The 21,568-nt window shown below is 38.2% G+C and overlaps 1 protein-coding gene and 1 long non-coding RNA gene across 4 annotated transcripts in view; one reads left to right on the forward strand and one right to left on the reverse strand.

Moving 5' to 3' along the window:
* Positions 1–9,239, forward strand: part of IFT81 (intraflagellar transport 81) — a 44,241-nt gene extending 35,002 nt beyond the window's left edge. The window contains exons 15-19 of the mRNA XM_026114652.2: positions 276–362; positions 1,987–2,058; positions 2,150–2,235; positions 6,668–6,713; positions 7,669–9,239. Of these exons, the coding sequence (XP_025970437.2) occupies positions 276–362; positions 1,987–2,058; positions 2,150–2,235; positions 6,668–6,713; positions 7,669–7,851 (474 nt within the window). The 3' untranslated portion in view covers positions 7,852–9,239. The remainder of the gene's footprint in view (positions 1–275; positions 363–1,986; positions 2,059–2,149; positions 2,236–6,667; positions 6,714–7,668) is intronic.
* LOC112991857 (uncharacterized) lies at positions 357–20,365 on the reverse strand. Of its 3 annotated transcripts, XR_010392033.1 has the most exons (4): positions 20,240–20,365; positions 19,158–19,250; positions 17,700–17,867; positions 10,804–12,142 (listed from the first exon to the last, which is right to left on the reverse strand). It is a non-coding gene; the product is annotated as an uncharacterized LOC112991857 (long non-coding RNA). The 3 variants fall into 3 exon arrangements; XR_010392032.1 differs by lacking the exon at positions 10,804–12,142 and adding an exon at positions 357–688 and having other exon boundaries at positions 19,158–20,365; XR_010392031.1 differs by having other exon boundaries at positions 19,158–20,365.
* Positions 20,366–21,568: the final 1,203 nt, after the last annotated feature.

The raw sequence follows: 21,568 nt of genomic DNA on the forward strand, positions 1-21,568 counted from the left end.
TCTTGCAAACACTACCCTATCGATGTGACTATAAAGAGGATATTTGCATGTAATGTTGTGGTGTATACAGCTGATCCTCCAGTATGCAAGCAGAGGCTAGTGGCTTCCCCGTGTGTAATAATAGCCATGTGCCTGCTTGGTTTATGTAAGTGCCTGTGAGTGTGCCAGTAGCTGAGGCTGGTGTGTGAGACTGACAGGAACACAGTCTGCCTGGATGTCACATGTCAGTCAATTGAAGATTTCATTTACCTATCCCTTTGCCCTTTTCATGTAAGGAATTAACTCAAGAATGTGATGAAAAAAAAGTCCAGTACGACAGTTGTGCAGCGGGGTTAGAGAGCAATCGCTCTACACTTGAACAGGTAAGGTTGTGACTTGGTCATGTATATTAATAAATGCTGTGCAACAAGTTATTCGTTATGGTATAGTCTTTTTCCTGCCTTCCCTCTGGATATGGAAGGTCCAAATTCACTTCAGGGGGAAATGAGTCCTTGGTGATCCATAACTACGCAAATCAATGTGCTTGAAGCTGCTTTACACTATCTACAGTCCCATGCATCTTGTGTTTTAGTAGCAGCAAGTGAACACAGTGCTACGTACGGTCCATCCTGTGGAGTCCAGCTTTGATTAGTAAGAATATTGTAAAAGATGATACATCTGCCAGAAATCCTGCTGACCTGTATAGTATCTGTTAGGAAACAATTTGACAAAAAAATATTAAGGACTAATTAATCAAGACAAATCATCATATGCATTTAGCAGATTCATTAAATTAGCAACACCAATTTAACCAATGGTTAATACACTGAAACTGATGGCAAGGATACTTCACTGAATGTGACTGTCTTGCATTCTTGAAAATTACCAACAAAAATACAATAGTTTTTTTAAAAAATGCAAACGTATATGAGGCTTTTCTGTATGTAGTTTACATATTGCTTGAACAATAGTGCTTTTAGGAAGGGATATACCTAAGCCAGTGCAATCCTCTGATGTGGGTACAGATATACTGCTATTAATATATTTATATGAATCTAGATCACCTCCTATGAATTTTGGCTGGACTTGATTTTCAAGGACTTGGACACATAAGCAATATATTTCAAAATAGAAAAGGTGTACATTTAAAGTGCAGGTGGATATACAGCTATTTTTTCTCTGCACTAAAAATTCTTTGTATGGCTTAACCCAAGTGAGATAAAAGAATCCACAGATAAAGCTAGTATTAAGTAGACCTTCCATAAGAACTATTTTGCAATAGCTACTCAAGGCTTTTTCCTTACTAGACGAACCTTAGTCATGTTCTAACACATCATGACAAGCAAGTCCGCTGAGTAAGCTGCACTTGACTGTCAGCAACTACAGTGACTACAGAACTCAGTTTTTTAGCTGATGGTCTGAAAATCACATGGTGACACAGCTTTGGAGCTGACAACTTTTGTGTGACCTGGAGCATTTGAATTCCATTTGGATTATCAGTTTTCTTGGTATGGACCATTTAGAGTTGGGGAACCTGAAGGGGAACACTAATCCACTATCTCCATACTCCCCAACATAATTACTGATCGCTAATTAACATATTATTAACATGACTGTGGCTTCTAACACACATTTCACAGATGTGTTCCAGGAAATGCTTATTAACAATTGTATTTAGCACTTTAAGATGTGCTTAGAAACAAGAGTCTTGGCAGCATTTGTGAAGTGCCTGTTAGAAGTTAAATTCATATTAGTAAATGCCTGTTAACAGTCAGTTAGCATCTCTAACTGTAGCTGAAACTGCAAATTTTTTTTTAAAAAAAACTTTCATTTATTACTTTTAAAGAGACTACCGTAAAGCCCAAATTGTATGAACATTTAAGCAATGATCAATTCAGAATTATGCCTGTTTCTGTTATGGACTCTTATGGTTTATACAGTAACACAGGGCATCTACTATACACCTTCAGTTACGATGTCCATTAAAATATTATTGTTGTACTGCAGGAAGTGAAAGGACTTCTTGAGGAGTGTATTCAGGAAGAAAGCAACTACCATTATATTAACTGCATGAAGAGGGTAAGATCAGAAGACAGACCAAACTGTTCTTGATGAAACGAAATGGGAATTATAGTATATATTTTTAAAACATTTGTGTATTTCTTTATAGAATATAGAAGTACAGCTGCAGCGTGCTAAAGAAGAAATGAAAACATACGTTTCCCCAGATCCACAGGAGAGACGAAAAGGAATTCGGTAAATATATTAGCACATTTCATTTGTGTTAACTCAAGGGATTTTCATAAACAGACTGAAGTTAAGAATTTTCTCACTGGCATTTGAACTGAAGGAGTTCACCTGATAAATTTAGAAACACTATAATAATCTAAAAATAAGCATCTTGAATCCCAGTATGTGCTGCTGTAAATCTAAGAGTTCTCTCAGACATACCAAAAGATTTTCCCTTCCTGCTGGAGATTATGGGCCCCAGATAGTGGCTGTTAGCTTGCAGCCCGTGTTGGCACAGACTCAGAGAAGCCGTGCTTCTGCTGGGTCCCGCAGGAAGTGTGGCTCTACCAGACGCAGTGGCTGAGCCAGGTTTCCCTGAGACTGCAGCATGCAGCAGTAGGAGGTCTACCACCTCTCAAAGAGAGCAACCATATGCTGCCCCCAGGTTTTGGCCTTTTTTTTTGCAAATCTTCCACTGTTCTTTTAGGTGTAATAGCTATCACCGTCGCTGTGACAGGAATGGAGGACTGCATATACTTATCCTAAATGGATTTTGTTTTGCCTTTCTCTCTGGAGATAGAATGAATACTGCTCTGCACCATCCCACTAACCCCCATCTTACCCTCAATTTAATAGACTCCAATATAAGGTCAATTGCTCCAGCCTGTGAGTTTTTTCAGGACCCTTTATCTTTACATGGTAGGAAGGGAAGCCTAAAAGGTTATGAATTGAGCTGATGAACATTTTTATGTAGTTTTCCATTTTAAATAATACAGTTCTGCCAAAGATTGAAATATTTTCTGAGAAGCGGATATTTTGGTTTAATTTTCTGTGCAAAGAATTTTAAACATTATCATGTTATATAGACTTTTACACTTCAGTACATATTAAATATTTCAATAAAAGTATCCTGTTTAAAATGGTATATATATTCAATCTTTTAATTCAATATAAAAGTTAAAACATAATTCAGGCAATAAAGTCAACAAAATGGTTCATCCCTGCCAAAATTAAACATCAGAAGAATCCAAAATCAAATATTTTGTAACTTTCATTTAGCAAAAGTGTCAACATATCTCTTTTATTCTTACTCATAATTGCTTTTTTTAAAATACCAGAATTCTCCATGAAATAAAAATAGTGATTTCCAGCTGCTTTTATCTTCAACTAAAAATATCTTACATCCTAGCTCTCAATAAAATGAACAATTTAAATTATTGTCAGTAGTTTTACAGCTTCATCTGTAGCTTTCACCCCATGTTATTTGGCAGACATGAAAACAGTTATCCCAACATCAATTTTAAAATTATGGTTTGCTGGGTTTGATAAAGAGTAGGGTTTTTAGTTTTATTTTGAATGAATGAAATGAGTGAAAAACACTCAGATGTTTTGAAAGTAGGACTGGGCATCTCTAAAAATGTAGTCGCTACAGTACCAAGGAATCTCTGCAGAGTACACCATTTTAAAATCAGTGCTCAGAGGGCATCTGCTTTGCCTTGTGCCTCTCCATCTCACTAAAATCTGCATCAATGAGCGTTCCTACAGTTTGCTTTATTGCTCGGACTGTAAAAAGCCACAGCAATATAGGTCTTGGATGTGAAGCCTCTTAGATTTCTGTATTTGTATATCAGACACATGACAGATTGTTGCTTGAGATCTTTATAATCTGTCATGTCAGAGCTGTGGTTCATGTAGTCTTCTATACAAGTTGCCAAAATGCTTCACAAAGTTGTCCCATTCATAAAACTCAATTTAATAACATGATTGAGTGGCAAAGCAAAGACAGAACTGCTTAATTAGATAAAGAGTAAGCATTCTACATTTCATTTTAAAACTTCAGACCATCTAGCTGCCAAAGTGACATCAGAAAAAGAGAACCAGCAGTTGTCTATCACTTCTCAAAGGAGATGGAAGAACAAATTCGTTTCCCAGGATATCTGTCCTCTTAGACTCTCTGCCTTTGGGAATAATTTCTGGGCCTTTCTGTTGCAGTGGTGGCAACTAGGGAAGCAACAGTAAGTTGGTAGTAAACATGGTCAGATGTCATTCAGTATCACCTGGGGCAATTTCTTCACTCATTGTGGGGTGAAAGAAGGCCTCTAGGATTGACCACTTTTGAGTGGAGAATAAGAAGCGTCTTATTCCATCTCACAAAATAACAGAAGGCTGAAGGATATACAAGATTTATCTAATAAAAATGGGTAAAAGAGCAAAATGAAGCAGAAGAGTAAAAAGAAAAGAGAAAAGCCTTTGAGAAAAATCTCAGTGATAACATGAATATTCATTAGTCTGAAAGGCAGCACAGCTCAGCCAAGCAGTTGAGAGGAAATGCAGGTCACACAGCAGGCACTGTCCTTTTATGGCCTTGCAGGGAAGGGGAGGGTTGAGTTTATACACAGATGCTAAGCAAAAATTTCTCCAACTCAAGTACTTGTGAAGTGAACATCCACAATGTGAATATACACACAGACGAGCCATCAAAGGCAAATGCTGGAATTAAAGTGCGAGAACAGCTATGTGATTCCAGGTATGGTGAGGAGAATGTGAATGGAGCATTACCGCTTTCTCCATTGTCCCTGCCTCGCTTGCTAACTGGGAGCACCAAAGGCAGGGAAGTGAACCCCCTCTCTGGGACTATGCACATTTTGGCTTTCTCTAAGATGCCGTAGAACAGTCACATTTAAAAGAACTACAACAAAGTTCAATATCCAGAGCTTTACACAAAATAAAATGAGGAGATAAAATGTATTTCTAGACATCCTTTTAGAATGTGTATGTGTTTTTCAGCAGGCATTGGAATGTAAACGGAGCAAAAATGAGCCATAAATAGAACAGCACTTTCCTAATAACGTATTGAACAAAAAATGTCTTAATTCCGACCCTCTTTATTGAACATAAACTCTCTGTTCCGTGCAGTCAGTTCTTAAGAATGTGAAAAGTTAATTTTGTTCTCTAAAAACAGAAAGTGTTTTTTTTTTAAATTAAGTTATTAAGTTGCATTCTTTCCAGTCATCATTATAAATAGTAAAGAAAAACTTACCACAAAAGACATCTAATTTTCTGATGATTGTTTTGAAAACTGTGCTCAAAAAAAAAGTATGTTCTTGAGGCCAAATGTGTGTGAACATATACAGTGTGCCAGTGGGAAATCAGAAGATGCAGCGTGGCTTTCCGTCTCTCTGACTTGGTGAGGATTGCTAGGGATCAGCTGTGCCTGCACCACACTTGGAGCAGCCTCAAGACGGCCCTGCTTTGTACTGACTAGAATTGTCCAAGATTGACAGATCATTAAATGACCCAGCTGCATTCCTTGCGCATCCATTCTGGGGAGAGTATGGCAGGCAGGACCAGGTGGCATGGGGCCCAAGTGCTCCAGTTCAAAGGCTGGAGTACCTAGTAGAAATGGGTGAAATGCTAGAAACATGATGCTTCAATTCTCTTTCTATGCTGCTGCTCGCTATACGCTAGCAAACCTTCACACTCTAGCATCATGAAGGCTGATATTTCTTTATGGAAATTTGGATTTCTCTTTGCAAAGTTCTTCTGTCCTGAGCAATTTGGAAAGTTCTTTTGATGAGCTGGCCTATTTTGTTTTTCACTAGCAATCAAACTCTCAACCTTTAAGTTTACCTGTTACACACAAAATGTAATACTTGATTTCATAAAAGAGAATCAGTGAAGTCTGTTTTTTGTTGTCCCTTTTCAAAAAAATTAAAAATATGTGTAGAAATATATCTCAATTTTGCTGTTATGATTTGCATATTATATTGCAGGTTTCATGTCTTGAGTTTGGATATGTCAGAAAGTAATCCCTCCACTTGTTGCAGACAGAAGTGTGCAGCCAAGATTTTTAATAATGGATGTCAACAGTTATGCTTCTAAGTCTATATTTAGGCACCTAAATGTGAAGCCTGTTTTTTGAAAGTGCTGAACGCACAATTGTTTCATTGCAGTAACTGGATTTGTCAAAGCTGGGGTGAAATACTACTCCCCTTCATTCCTGTATTTTCCCACTCATTCTAATGCTACATTTGTAGCCATTAAGGGCTGTGGATTTGTATACTCTGACATTTGTACAAATATAGAGTACTGGGTAACCTCAGAATATCCTCAGAATAAATGCATTATTAAAAAGACATCATATATGTCTTGCCTAAATGGTCTTGCTGTCATCTTCAAGCTGGAAGCAGCAGGAATCATACTTGCTTTGAAAATGTAAGAGATCTTATCCAGTAACATGTTTGCTAACTGCATAACTGAGGGAATCAAGGATATCTGATCTCTGATGTCAGGTGATATGTTGTCCAGTGACAAAAAAGTTTCTCCATGCTTCCTCTTCTGACTGTCTCAGTTATGAACCTCCCAATACTTTCATAATTTTCCAGGCTTGCATCATTATTATGTCCTATTATTTAGAAACAATTAATATCATAATATAAATGTTATATATTTCTTTTAGAGAACAGTATACACGAATGATCCTTGAACAAGAAAACCTTGGGAAGGTAAGAATGAAGTTTTTACCTTGTAAAAGCATTGTACAGTTCATGTATTTGTGGGGCTTATTACAGAATGCTGTGGTCAGTCTTTTATAAAAAGCATATTGCAGTGCACAAAGAAAATTCCATTACTGCTGGCATTGGTAACTAATACCCTGAAAAGAGATCATGCTAGCTCTTCAGGGCTTGATTTCCTACAGAGTATAGCATGAGCTGCTTGTAAAAGATAGTCAAACAGCTTAACATGACAGCACATTCCCTGTAAACGATTTGGATAAGAAACTGAAACATGGATATAACAAACGATGCCAGCTCAAATTTTAAGTTGTATATAAAGCAACCTGTTGAAGACAATAAATTTTCAACCTGTCAGCCTTATCACCGTTATTAAAGGCCAGGGGATCGTCAGTGTAGCAGTGTTAAACAAAAGCACTTGTCCATTTTTAATCTTGCATGAATCTCAAATCAGCATGGAGGAGGTTAGCCTTACTAATTCACACTAAACATTTTTCTTTTATTAATTTTCTTTTTATGAGTCAGTGCATGAGTGATTTTTACAGATCCGGGCTGCTACTATTAATGATTAATAGTGGGTTACATCATAAAACATTAATTTCGTATTTAGAATATGATGATGTGACTGTTGTAGGCTGCAACTTGACACTGCAAGAGCTCTGTGTGACCATGAACTCACGATTTTAGCATAACTTCCTGAATAGATGAGACTATTATTTAGAGAGTTTTAAAACACTGAAATAACTGTCAATCCACACAAAGAACATATCTAAGACCACAGATGCTATTGCACTTATCACTTGCAAGGTGTGTTACTAGCTTAAACCAAAGGTAATAATATTTCAGTGGGAATTAAAAATCTTTGTCATTCTTAGCTGCCTATATAAGCAACTTTTGTGGTGTAAAATTGTTCCAGAAATCTAATTTTTTTTTGTATTTGTAACAGAAATTACGAGAGAAGCAAAAAGTTGTACGGGAAAGTCATGGGCCAAATATGAAGCAAGTTAAAATGTGGCAGGACTTTGATCAGTTAATGGAATGTAAGAACGAATGTTTTCTAAAACAACAAAATCAAACAGCCATTGGTCAAGTCATTCAGGAAGGAGGTAAAGATAGGCTTGTATTATGAATTTTTCCTTCTTTATACCAGCATAAAGCAGGAAAACAGCGTGTTGGTTTCTTAAAGGTAATCTCATACTAAGTATCATTGCTTTCATCATTTCTGCATAAATTTGTTGTAAATTATCTGGTTTAGTGCATAAACAAAGAGTGAAACTAACCACTGTACGAAGCTTTTCCTCCATTGTTTAAGTGACAACATAACATGGTTAGGAAGATCTGTTATGAGATCTGCACTAGGGTGAACCTTGTCGTAAATCTTTGCTCTATGAGGCTGGGAATGGCATGCATCTGCAGCGAGATCAAAGGAAAAGAAATCCTTTTCCAGGGTCACAGAAAACTTATGTAATTGCCCAGCTCCTTCTTCTAAATCACTAAGGTTACATTTTTGCAACGCCTGGGCCTGGATATTGTATAGTTGTGGACCTCCTGGCTTGGCCGTCTCCTTCCCTATTGTCTTTATTCATCCAGCGTGACTGGCAAGAATGGAGCCGTTTTTGCTCGGAGCTGCGCAGCCCTTGCCTGCACACTCCTAGTCATACTTTCCTTGCACGGTTGAATTAAACTGATCGTGCTTGCAGGAGACACTTCATGGCTACGGCATCAGGAGTAGCATCTGAGAACAGTTATTTGGATTCTGAGCTTTTTCCATTATCTTTTGTTGTTTTTAACAAATGTGTTTTTCTTACACATATACCTTTTTCTAATTTCTCTTAGTTACCCATGTGAAAGCGTAAACTGTAGTCCATTAAAGGCTTTCTCTAGTGAGGATATTTTGTGCTGTTTAGTCTGCACAGTGTGATTCCAAAGTGATTACAGTTGCCCAAAGAGGGTCATCTCAGGGACGGAGGGTCACTGATGGCTGCTGATACGGCCCAGTGGTTCTTGCATGTGTTCAGGTATGCAGAACAGAGAGACAGGCAAGGCTCCCCTGTGCTCCTTTGGCCTGTGAGCCACAGGCAACTTTCACTTTGCCCTAAAAATTGCATCATGAGACCCAAAGCTGACCCAGGATAAGAGGAATGCGGATGAGGCTTGAAACTGTCTCTCACGCTTCATCATTTCTGATGAGCACCTCTTAGCCACAGTCGAAGATCAGAAGCAGAGAGATAAGTCTGGGAGACCAAAATTCTTGCTGTTCTTCTTTAGTCTCTTGGCTTATTGAATTTCTAAACAGGTTTTTTTTCTGTTTTCCTGCCTAAAGTAGAATGGACTTAGTCACTGATAGTTCTTTCAGATGTAATTTGAACATAAAATATAATTTAGTTTTCTCTGATACCTGAGATCTTTTGCTATTTTATCAAGAGAGAGTATGGGAGTTATATAGTTCCTTGTTTGTCTTTGCATTAAATACCTTTGTTAACAGAACTAAAATAAAATCTGATGACTACGTTTTGACTGTATGGTATTATTTTTTTACATTTCTGAGGCAAAAGAAGTAATAGAAGGTAAATTGTTAGTGGCAAGCGCTTTGCTGGGCCATAGGAGAAAGACTTCTGAAAAACTCAGGGTCGCTTAATGGAATTTCTCTCAGATGCTCCCCAAAGGGTTCAAAACCCCAGCGTATGCCTAAGGAGCGGGTCCTGGATCCATAGGTTCCCAGGGCATCCTCGTGTAAGCCCTCCCACACTGCCGAACAGCTGAAGATAGTCTTTCTCGACAGCTGCACGCTAATCTTTCCCAGGGCAAGGAGAAGCCGCAAATTTTCCCCTACGCAGATTTTCCGTGAGTGTGGCGGGAAGGCGGTTGTGTAGGACACAGGCGCAGGTAGGGTTAGCTGGGGCGGGGACGTGTGCTGCGTTGCCACCTCCCGCCGCCGCCCCGGTCTGATCGCCCGGCACAGCAGAAGGAGAATGGGCTTTAGCAAGGCAGCGAAAGGGGACCATACCAATCCGAGAGGGACGAGCTCAGGAAAATGGCATGTGCAGACTATATAGCGTGGGGAAAGCTATCTCCAGAAATACTTACAACTTCCCTCCCTGCTAGCCCAGTACTTACCATTATTATCATACCATTTATCGTCATTGCACTGTAGTGCCTACTGAGCTGAAAAAGCTTATGGGAGTTACATACCTGGACTTTCGAAGGCGGGTTTTGCTGAATACTTGTCAACAACAGTAAAATAACACAGCCATCTAGATAGGCTGCGGGAGAGCATGGGATGATCACCAGAAATGGGCATTTAGGTTACTCAGGAGTCAGTGCTGAAGGAGCGCCTGTGGTCCAAAGCCACCGGGGGGGTGGGAAGAAGAGTAGGATTTATACGCTTCAAGCCAAAACTTTCAACAAAAGCCTAAAAACCCTATTTGACTAGACTGTACATGCAAAGATTTATTACATGGATTAGTCTGCTGTCCAGGAAAAAGTGATGCTTTTGAAATTCATGGTAATGATGTATAGTAAGATTGAGTATAATCATTTTCTCTTTTCCTGTTGAGAGTTACCCTAAAAATAGTTGGTCTTTCTTCCTTGTAAAAACAATTTATTGCTAGTTACTCAAAAATGACGTGATTGTTGTTCTGATCTTAGTACTCTATCATTCGTACTGCACCAAGAAAGGGCACACAGATTATACAGTACAGCAGCATCAAAATGACTTTCTGCAGTGAAGCAGAAAATCATAATAACTGTTATGAAAAGAAAATTGGAAAAACTCAAAAGCTATTTTTAGCTTTTATGTAAGTGGACATTTAATAATGCAGCTTTAATGGATTCTGTTCACTGGCTTTTCCACCCAGTTACTGATTTGATGGGAGCATTCAAAAATTGTTGACTCCACTTGGTAGTTACTTCTTTTCCTAACTTGCAACAGAATAGCTTGCTCTTTTTTTTTTTTGCTTTGTTATTTTTAATAGTCTAGATTGTTAATTAAGAAGATTAAACACGCCATGTGGAAAATGGCTGCCTGTGGAAAATACCTTCTGAAGGTTCAAAAAAGTAAAAAGTATGTGTAGTTGAATTTGGGGCCCCAGCACTTAACCCATTTTCTTCCAGTTGGAACAGGGATCCGAGCCGTCGCTCACGAGCAACAGTGTGCTTTGTTTCACAAGGCTGCTCCTTACCTTTACCCAGAATTGGATGAGGAAATACTCCCGCTGTAAAAACTACTGTAGTATTCCCAGCTCTGTTAGTTAGTCGTGGTGACCTCAGCTGTCCCTCTTGGAGCTACAGGAAAGTTCCATATGGATCTGAGAGATGAAATCAGCTATTGGCATCAGAAATGGGCATGAGAAAAGAGTACATCTATCTTGTTATCTGGCCAGTCATTTTATTATTTGGATATCAGATTATATTGTTTCTATCAGCAGGACCATTTTACTCCCATTCGAACTATAATAAATAAATGTTCTTAGATTTCCTCCGGTAACCCAACTCTGTAAATACTTATGTGTATATCTTTACTCACATGAATATTACTATTGATGAAGTCATATGCATATAGTTGCCCATGAGCATAAACGTTTGGCCCTGCTATTTTATGATGTTTAAATACTCAGATTTCCTGAGCTTTCTTAGTAAGACATTTCTGTTGCTGTGATGCTGATCATTATTATAAAACACAATATAGCAAAAGTATTTAGCAACAGTTCAGTGCCTAGAAAATGTCCTTACACTGAAGATGTCCTGAGTAATGAGATTGGATAGTACAGCACCCAATAAGCAATATAAAAATTGTTCTCTAAATGACTGGCTGGTTCAGGGCCTGGTTTTGGAGTACGGAGCTTCTCCTTCTTCTATCACCATTTCACGTCTGACCCAGTCCAACGGTGACTGCAAGTTCACTGCTAACGACCTGCTGCCTGGCCTCGGCAGGTGAGCTATGCAGAACGATTTGGCAGTATCAGTCCAGTTCCAAAATCACCACGCCACTGGCAGTATTTGTCTGCTTCCACATGAAAGCAGACCTACGACTGAAAAGCCCATGGGGGCTGAGCGCTGCCACCGAACAGTGTCACCTTGGGAGGAAGGGCACGACACATTGACACAGTGGAGTACGGGACACCGACTCCTGCATCGCTGCTGTGCACGAAGCGAGCGCTGATGCCTGCACATCTGGTTTCGCTCATCAGCCCTCTATTTGCTCAGATTTAAGTGAAAAAAATAACGAACCCATTCGCCGTGTGTGTCCCGTGTTATCATTCGTAGCAGCAGGTTTCCTGCCAAAGAAAGGCTGTTAACTCTCCAGCTGCCTTTCTCTGCTGCAGTCTGTAACGGGGACAGAATACATTTCCATGGCCAGGTCAGCGTTGCAGTGAGGAAGTATTACGTGACTCTACACTTTATCGGGTGGTACCACCTGCCTGGGCAACACACAATTGATTAGTTGTTTTTTAACGATCAGAATTTGACCTATTTTCAGCTTGTTTAAAGAGTTCTTTAAATTCTCAGCAGGAATTTATAATGGGATCTCTAAATTCGCAATGTCTCTCTTTCTATACTATTAGTCCTGCCGTAGCCTCCCAAGGCAACCCATTTTTACCCAAGGTCACTGGGTGAGAAGGGTATTTTTCATGGTTGCATTACACTGATTTTGGTGATTCCAGTTTCCAGATGCAAGTGCTGCAAGCCACCGGGCCACGGCAACACCAAACCCGGTGAGAAGCCCCGGCGTCCAAGGACGGGGAACAAACTTCTCCCAAACAACCAGCGGGAACTGTGAGACTAATGGAGCAGTCCTTACTCCGACAAAACGCGTCCTGACTTCAGTGGGAGTTTTGCCAAAATAAGGTCTGCTGGATTTAGCTCTGTATTATTTCTCCTGACAGAACAGCAGCAATTAAAGGCATAGTATCAGATTTATAACAAACATATTCTTAAAAAAAGAAACATAAGTGTCTCTATCTAAAATAACAACTTTCATTCAACACAAATCGATGTTCCATTAGAAACATTTATAGCAAAAATTAAATGCTTTGTAAGTTTTTCTCAGCATTAGCAATCAAAATACGCAAGTAGTTAGCAAAATAGCTTTATTTTTATTAGACATCTATGAGAGGCTCTCTTGCACAAATATAGCGCTACAGTATTTATAGTGTTTACCTTTAAAATAAAACTGTATGCATTGCCTTGTATTTAATGGCATTAGCTGTAGTTATTATAAAAGTATAATTCCTATCTTTCTTTTGTATTTCCATTCCTCATGGTTTTGAAAAAAAAAGTATGGTTTTGCACATTAGGATAAACAACCAGTATTTGCTAAATGGCCAGGAATTAGTGTCCTTTTCCTGCAGGTGGACCCACACATGCCAGTATCTATATACACTGTTTCAGTTAAGTCTGACAGTACAGAATTACATTTATTTTTTAAACTTCTAAATTTTATTGCAACTGCTCATGTTTTAAAAGCACTGATTTATACAATAAATACTTCATTAGATCTACTTTTTAAATAGGATAAAGCCAAATCCTGCACATTTTGCTAATACCAGAAAAAAATGCAGTTGATAGGAGGATGGAAAATGGGATCTGAGCAATTTTCAAAAATAAATGCCTTTCTCTCTCCCTACTTCCTTCCCTTTAAGGGAACAGAAAATATGTCTGGCAAGAGGAAGCAAAAAATGACACAAAGCATGGAGACACGCATCATATACATTATAATAACAATGTAAAGGAAATAATTAAGGAATTAATTTCACAATTTCTTCTTTATAAATTATACAACTGGTTCATAGTGAAAAAATCAAAATTCTGGATTAAGGCTTTATGCAATTAAAAAAATTGGTTTTAGTGCAATTAATTTTTTTACTGGATTAGTGGTTTTAAATAGCAGTTGAAGCTTTCTAAGGTTATAAAATGTGAAAAATGCAGCAGTTTACTTGGTTTACACTATTGCAGTATTTTCTGGCAAGTAAATTAGTGTTTAGATATTTCTTTGCAGTTAAACAGAAATGTCAGAGCCATAAATGAAGAATTAAGAAAAGCAAAAAGGGCTGATTAAATTGAGGTTCTAAAAATTGAAAAATCGCATGAAAATGATGCCTATTCCTTATCAGCCACAATTTAAATGATGCATTTCTCCAACACGGTGTTCTGCGAACATTTGAAAACTTAGACTTTTTCAAACTATTTATAAAACATTATATCAACCTCCCTTACTCCATGCTTTAAAGCTTGCCACATTTTCATAGCATATTAAAAAGAAAACAGAACTGTATCAGAACACGGAAAGTCACCCACAGACAACCTGTTCCACTAATATTCTGCATTCATATTGCATCTTTTGTCCTAAAGGATTTCTCTACTTCATTTCCATTTTCCGTAGGCTGATAAGACTGCTCAGGTATCTGCACGAGCGAGCCAGGAGACTGCTAGGGATCTAGTTAATGTTCAGTGGGCAGTAATGAAAATTGGGCATTTATTATTTCCTGGGCAATGACAGAGAGTCCTCTCAAAATTAAATCTCCTTAGGAAAATATCTCCCACAACTAGCAACTATAAAACAACCTGAATTCTTCTGACGTGGAAGTGGAGCGTGGCATACTTCGCGACGGGTTGTTAACTGTTGTGCATGCTCTTCCTTTTATCTTTTTTTATTTACGACACTGCATTTTAGCCATTCTATGTGGAATACATCATTTTAAAATCTATGTACATTAAAGGTTCTTTTCTGCTTGTTGATTTAATTGAACGAGCTATAGATTGATCAAAAAAATAACAAGAGGGAAAGCGAGAGCTCTTATACTGGAAAAAGCACTATAAATATGTTCCCGGGATCATTAACACAACCTTGTAACACTTCACCCCGCGCAGCGGAAAGAATTGTACAATCCTTTTCTGAAATGTCTGAAAAGTGTTGACAATTCCAGCTCAAATGAATGAATGTCACTTTTTACATATAAATAACACATCCTATAACTCTTAATTCTGTTATAAAAGTTATTTTCAACCTCTGAAGGGCTCACTTGCTAGTGACTTGGCAATGTCAAACAAATGTTCGACTTTTATTCTGACACTTCTTGAAGAATTTGATTGAAACTATATATGTCTAGATAACATCCAACAAAGTGCCCCTCTTGCGTTTGTTTCAAGATATTTTTGGAAACAACAGAGGCGACCTTGGATGGAGCTGCTTTTCCAATTTAGGACTTCATTTGGTCTGAGAGAGTAATTATACTCTTCAAGCCTTTTGTATACTCGCAAACAAGACGGTTTTATTATTTTAGCTTTGCAGAACTGTTTTTCTGCAGTAGGTATCTTGTTAGCAGTGCCAATCTGTTTAGGGCAAGAACATTATTTTAGGTAATCAACAATCTACTTTCAAATACTCTTAGAAATAATCCTCTAATTTATCACATCTCCCTTAAAAATATTGTGCAATCTAAAAGAACAGCAGTCCCTTACATAGTATCTTTGTCTCCTTAAAACTAGTTTTAATAACTAAGCATTAGCCTTTGTCTTTGCTTATAGGCATCAAGAATCTGGGCTCAAGCCAGGGCTCGCACAGACTTGATGTAAAGTCTAAATGAGGAGCGTGGTAATGCTGGCGAATGCTCTCTGATGCGACTGCCACCTGTCCCGATCACGGCAGAAATATTGTTTGTCAAGCTTCAAGTTTAAAAGCCAAGGTTAAGAGCCAGGTTCCCTGCACATCTAGAGCGGGGTGATTGTTTTCTCCTGACCTCAGTTTGCCAGCTATGCAGTTAGATCTGTAAATTTATATTACATCTGATCACTTAAGAAGGTTTAAATATTTTGCTCTCAGTTTTCATCTAATCAATAAACTGTAATTCATTTGTGTTAGTGTCTGTTGTAGGCATATTGCAGTCTGTAGCAAAATGGAATTAGTTTGTTGCAATGATAATGCAGTCTCACTGCTGTAAATAGAAACAGAAGCAACAGTGTTGTCATTTCTCCTGCAGAATATTTACTCTCTTCAGTAATAATTTTGTCCTGTGTTATCTAATGATCAAATTATTAGAAATTATAATATTGAGACTAAATCTAGACATGCCGGTGGAATCTATTCGATGCAAGTGGTATATGCAAATGCTCATGTAAATATATTCTAGTCAGGAGTGTATTGTTTAAATTAATTTGATCATGCTCCAGTGTCAATGCATATTTTTATTACTCTGTTATATACTTGCTGTGACTGATGGCTCAGGTATTAATTCTAGACTATCCAGTTCCCTGATTTTATGGCACTGTCATGTGCAGTAGTTGCGGATAGCTTAAGAGAATCGTCTGTTAATCGATCCTGTGAAGCTGTAAGTGTGTGAGCGTGGCGACACCGCATACCTGCACAAGTCAGGTTAAAATCAGCTGTTGCTACAGCACCTTTCATCACAGAATCTCAAAATAATTCACAAACATCCCTCAGTAAAGTCTATCAGCAGCACAGTCAGGTAAACAAATTACTGCTCTCTTTATTATTTTCTAGATGAACAAACTGTGGTACAGAATAAAGCAGAAGCAGAACTAGCAAATAAGTCATAGTGCTGTGCTTCCCCCAGCCCCGGATCCAGGACGCCCTGAGAAACCTCCTGAGCCCGGTCCTCCGCCCTCGGGGCGGCCAGCTCTCCGCCGTCCCTGCGGGCAGTCTGGCTTAGCACCCCAACCCTCCCCTTAGCCAGGGGCTGGGTTTGACCAAACACAAAGCAATGATATAGCAAATATTGTCACAAAATTTACCAGGGCAGTAGTCAGTGTCCCGGCTTTGAGTATCCTCATCTGACCTCTGCCGCTCCACAAAAAGTAATTTATAAATACAGCATCTGTACATTTGCAATGTGATAATTTGTTGAAATGTGTAAATCAAAGGTCATGACAGGTTCACACAAACATAAATATGACGCAGGCAAACATAAAGCCATTTTAAAGGAGCTTTAAATTAAATTGTAACGAATATAAAAGGAATTAAAAGGGTAAAAAACATCGCAACTACCTTCATTGAGTCAATGGAGTCAACAAAACTAAATGTGGGATTTTCTCTTACTTTGAGACCTTTTTATAATCCCAGAGAGAGAAATATCCGGAGAAGCAGTCCTAAACAGAAGCACTGTGTGTGTGTGTGTGTGTGTGTGTGCATATGCGTGCATGCATGTGAACACAGATTAGGCCAAAGCAGTCGACGGTGTTTTGGGGCAGCTTTTTAGGTGTGTGCCTGTTGTGTGCACATTTACAGTCTTTTATAAATGCCTGCTTTGTACCGTATCTGAAACACATTAATTATATAACCCAGAGCAGAAACAACAGCAAAAGTTTATTTTTTCTTAAACATCTACAGGAACTGAAGAGATTTTAAATACTGTTCAATGCTATCTTTAAAAATGTAAAGCAAGCAGAAAGAGAAAAACTGGTTGGCTTAAAACATGGTAAGAGGCTAAAGTTTGTGCTTCTGGTTTATGGTCCTGGCCAACCGTGGTCAAAGCCGCTTTTCCTGCTTGCCTGGTGTACGCCCTCCCTGCACTGGCTTGCTGGAATTGGTTAGAACTGGACCCTCTCAGATAGAAGAATACCAGATTTATCACTGGAATACTGAATTTTGCTTTTATATGTGAGAACAAATCCAGGGTAACCCCAGTTAATGAATAAGCCAGTCAATGGCAATACTTCCTATTTTGTCTGATAAATGGCCTTAAACAAAAACTGAAGTTTTCGCATTACAATTGTATACTGACAGGGGAACAAAAGCACATTTTCCCCATGAAAAATGTCAATGTCAGCAAAACAAAACAGGTAAATGTTCTTATTATTTTTTGACAAAAATTTCAAAAATTCCAGTTTTCAACAACAAAAAATTCAATGCAAAGGTAAAAACTTCCAAGGCAATCTTACCCTTGCTGAAAAAATGACTGTTAAGTCAAAACAAAAAACCCAAACCAACCACAATAGCTCTGATGGAAATGTTCTCCTTACCTACAAGGCATAGAGCTTGTCACTGTGCAGTCCCGTGAGCTCAGATAAACACTCCAGAGCGGCTCAGTAACACCTGCGGTGCTCTGTTCTCCGCCAAACGGCATGGATGCTGGACTCTCATCAAAAGCGGATTTTTCTCCGATACAGCTGCATCAGAGCCAACTTTACCTGCAAATACATGGTGCTGGTGCAGTTTATCTTTGTTTGAAACAATTCATATGTACATCTAGTTTTTAGAAAAGGGCATTCAACAAATAGAGGGGGTTGTGGCAATGCTGCTTTACTGATACATAAATATTGAACACCTAAACACAACATTAGCTAATTAAGTTGGTCAGAAATAAAGTACACCGTAAGGATGGATTAAGCCTGCCCTCTTACTGCACATGCTGTGGTTGCTCCCCGACTACATCGAGGATGCGGTTTTCCAGGAAAATCAATCCAGTGACGTTCATCTGCACAGCCAGAAAAGATGAGATGGAGCTTCTTAATGAGCAGGGTGCTTTGTAAAGTGTATGGGACTAAAGACCAAAATTGTTCAGAAACAAAATCCCTCCAGTAAAATTGTAGTGACAGCCTCAAATTTAAGCTTTCATGGATAAGATTTTTCATTTTGGTCAGTAAACTCTTCATTTAACTGAAAGTGTGACTTGGAATATACTAATGCGTTCAGGAGGATCTATCTTTAGAAAGCACAGACAGTAAAACAAAATTTACAAAATGTTCTTTCGGTTTCGAAAGAGAAACCACACGCACACCCCCACACACACCCCTGACAGACCTAAGCCAGCAGTAGCCTCAGCCAATCTGCCCAAAGCAGAGCCATCAGAAAACACGCTTTATTTAAGAGACTTTATTTTCCTACAGGACTGCTGTTTCATAGCCATCACTGCACCAGCAATAAAAAACGCAGTCCCTGCATCCGCGTTCCTCCATGGCTGGGGGAAGAGGATGGGGAGAGGGTTTGTGCGAGCTGGTACTGCCACCAAAACAACGCCTTCACAACCGCAGCCTCATCTTTTTCTTCTCTTTGCCTGCTGATATCACAAGCCCCATCTACCCTAGTTGAACTTTTAAAGTACGCAGGAGTCTTGTGACAAGGCTCTCTGAAACTAATGACATCTGCAGAAGCATTGGTATATTGTATCAATACATCAAATAAATCAAATTTAATCTCTACAAGATACTGCATACAAGCTTAAGCTGCCTGCACTGCCATAGCAAACGTTTTGCAGAAGTGCACCTGTGTCTGCAATTTCTCTTGTCCTTGATGTGCCTGACTGATTAGCTCAAGAGAGTCTGAAGACAAATTAGAAAAGTAATGACTGTTTTATTAAAAAGCTCATGAGCAAAGGTGAAATCTTCCCTTCATCAGAACTTCTTCCCCTAATGGGATGTTGAGTGATCACAGAGTTAAAGAACAAGACAGAAATGCTTTTTCATTTAACAGAGGCTTACCAGGTGACCAGTGTTGGAGGTCAGGAAATTAATACTCATAACTTCGGATTAGCCTTGTCAGAGGTGTCATATGCTCCTCTCCATCGTGAGATTCTCAAGAAATGAAATAGAAAAATACAGAATAATATTATTAGTTCCAAAATTCCAAAGCTCACCCAGGCTCTTCATTTTCCAGGGAATGCTCTTCCCTTCACAAACTCATTGCCCTCCTCTCACAGAACATAGGTATCTATTAAACTAGAACATAACGTTCTGGGAATCCCTTTTGCTAACGATTTACATGATGGTATAAATTGGCTTAAATCACTTTCCTTATGTGATGTCTTGGACAGATCCTTTCCAGTTTCGTGAACAGGATTTTGGAACAACAAAAAAGCAAACTGACTGCCCTGATTAGTTGTACCCCAACATATATACCAAGCCTTGTTCATTCTAAGGCAGGACTATATGAGTTTTAGTGGGTGCTACATTAATGCCCAAACACACTGTATGCATTCTGTAGGGCTGACAGTTGATAAGAATCAAGATGCAACAATAGGCAGATCATGAAAATGCTTGTGCAAGAAAAAAAGTGTGGAAAATTCCAAATGACTAAGTGGACTTATAGGCTCTTTTGTAATTCAGGTAGACAGAGTATTTTGCAATCTCTTAAGCAATGAAAATTTAAAATATGTAATAAATCCTACATCATCATGTCTCATGTTTATGGCCAGTTTAATGTATTAACGCATAGATGATTATGCACTATAACAGCATGTTTTTCATATATACCTTTGTAGAATTCATAGAGATATGTTCCAAAGGAAGCGTTCATAACAGTATTTTACTGCCTAAATATTTTCACCCTGAGCTTTGTTAGTAATGTACATACCTAATACAAATGGATTAATAATATACATAGCCCCAAGCCATTCATTTAATATCATTAAAATATGCTTAATCATTTATTTTTAAAAGTCCTAAAAATGAGAATGTCTGCTATATAATAAAAAATATTAGGCTATCCTAATGGTTAATAGGATAACAATTATGAGGGGAATGATTCACTCATGCTATAACCCCTATGAACTGAATGAACTAACCTCTTTTAAGTCAATGAAGTCACACCCAGCTACGAGAAAAGAGTCCGACCCAAATAATCCATAATTAGATGAACAGCTACTAACACTATTGATCTCCTGAGATTCAGTGGCCTCAGCTGCCCTCATTCACCAGCTGCAAAACAGAGAACAGACTTTCTGTCTTGAAAGTAAAAGGAAATTTTAAACAAACATAGAGAATACTAAATAAATGATGTTAGAGATCCATGTTCTTGGAAGTATCTTAATTTGTTTATGTTACCAGGTAATCAGGAATCATATTATGTCAAGAGGAACAGCAATTATATTACTGCTTATAGAACCGGGGAATCCACTGCCTTTTACTATGCCTTGCAGGAAAATTCAGGTGCTGTTCAAATGGCTCTAAGACTATACGATCAGGTTTTAAATGTCAAAATCACTACATAATAGTCAAGCTGCAAAGACATTGCTGACATAAATCCATTTTTAGAAAGCCAAATAACTGGCTCAAAGCTGACGTTTATAGGAGAATGAATTTCTGTATTACTCTCAGGTACTGAGTATTTACCTTTAATGTCTATTGCTTTTTAAGATCATGATAGTCTTGGAATACTTCAAATTGGTACATTGTATTTCTAGTGCTTCTTTTCTAGTGGTCAGCACATAACTGTAGTGGGTTACACATGGCTTGGAAATTTCATAACGGTATCTATTAAAGTAAAAATAAATATTTCCATTTTTGTAGCTTATGATGTAACAAAATAAAAAAAGATTAAGTGCAAAAATTTTGCTTTGATTTAGAATATCTGATTCACAACACAGCTCTGGTAACTATTAAACCTGGTTGAAAAGAAAATCCTGACTGGCACCAGGCACAAGTAAAATTCATATCCTTTCAAAAACTTCCATACTAAATCCTATTGTCTGGGAACATACTGAGACACATAAGATCCTTCAGAAGGATCAGAAGGCCCGCACACTAACTGCAACTTTTTTCCCATTTCTATGGCATCTGTTCACCAAAAATCACAGTAAAAAGAAACTTCACGCTCAAAATTGAAATCTTTTCTCACATTGAACTCAGCCAAAATTCCTGTGATGGCAGAATTAAATTTGGGGTTGTTCTCAAATGGTAAGGAAGCTACAATATGGAACAATTACCAAATTTTTTTACTGCTAACTACGAAGATTGTTACTTCCTCTGAACATTTATAGTCATCTTAAAGAGTCATCTGTAGCTGTCAAATAAGAACATTGTCCTTGCCTGGAATTTTTTATGAATTTTGTTAGAGGAACTTGAGTATTTACTGATCTAGAAGAAATGATTAATCTTCTTTGGTTTTATAAAAC

This window comes from Dromaius novaehollandiae, chromosome 17, assembly GCF_036370855.1.
Source record: "Dromaius novaehollandiae isolate bDroNov1 chromosome 17, bDroNov1.hap1, whole genome shotgun sequence".
Taxonomy (NCBI): domain Eukaryota; kingdom Metazoa; phylum Chordata; class Aves; order Casuariiformes; family Dromaiidae; genus Dromaius; species Dromaius novaehollandiae.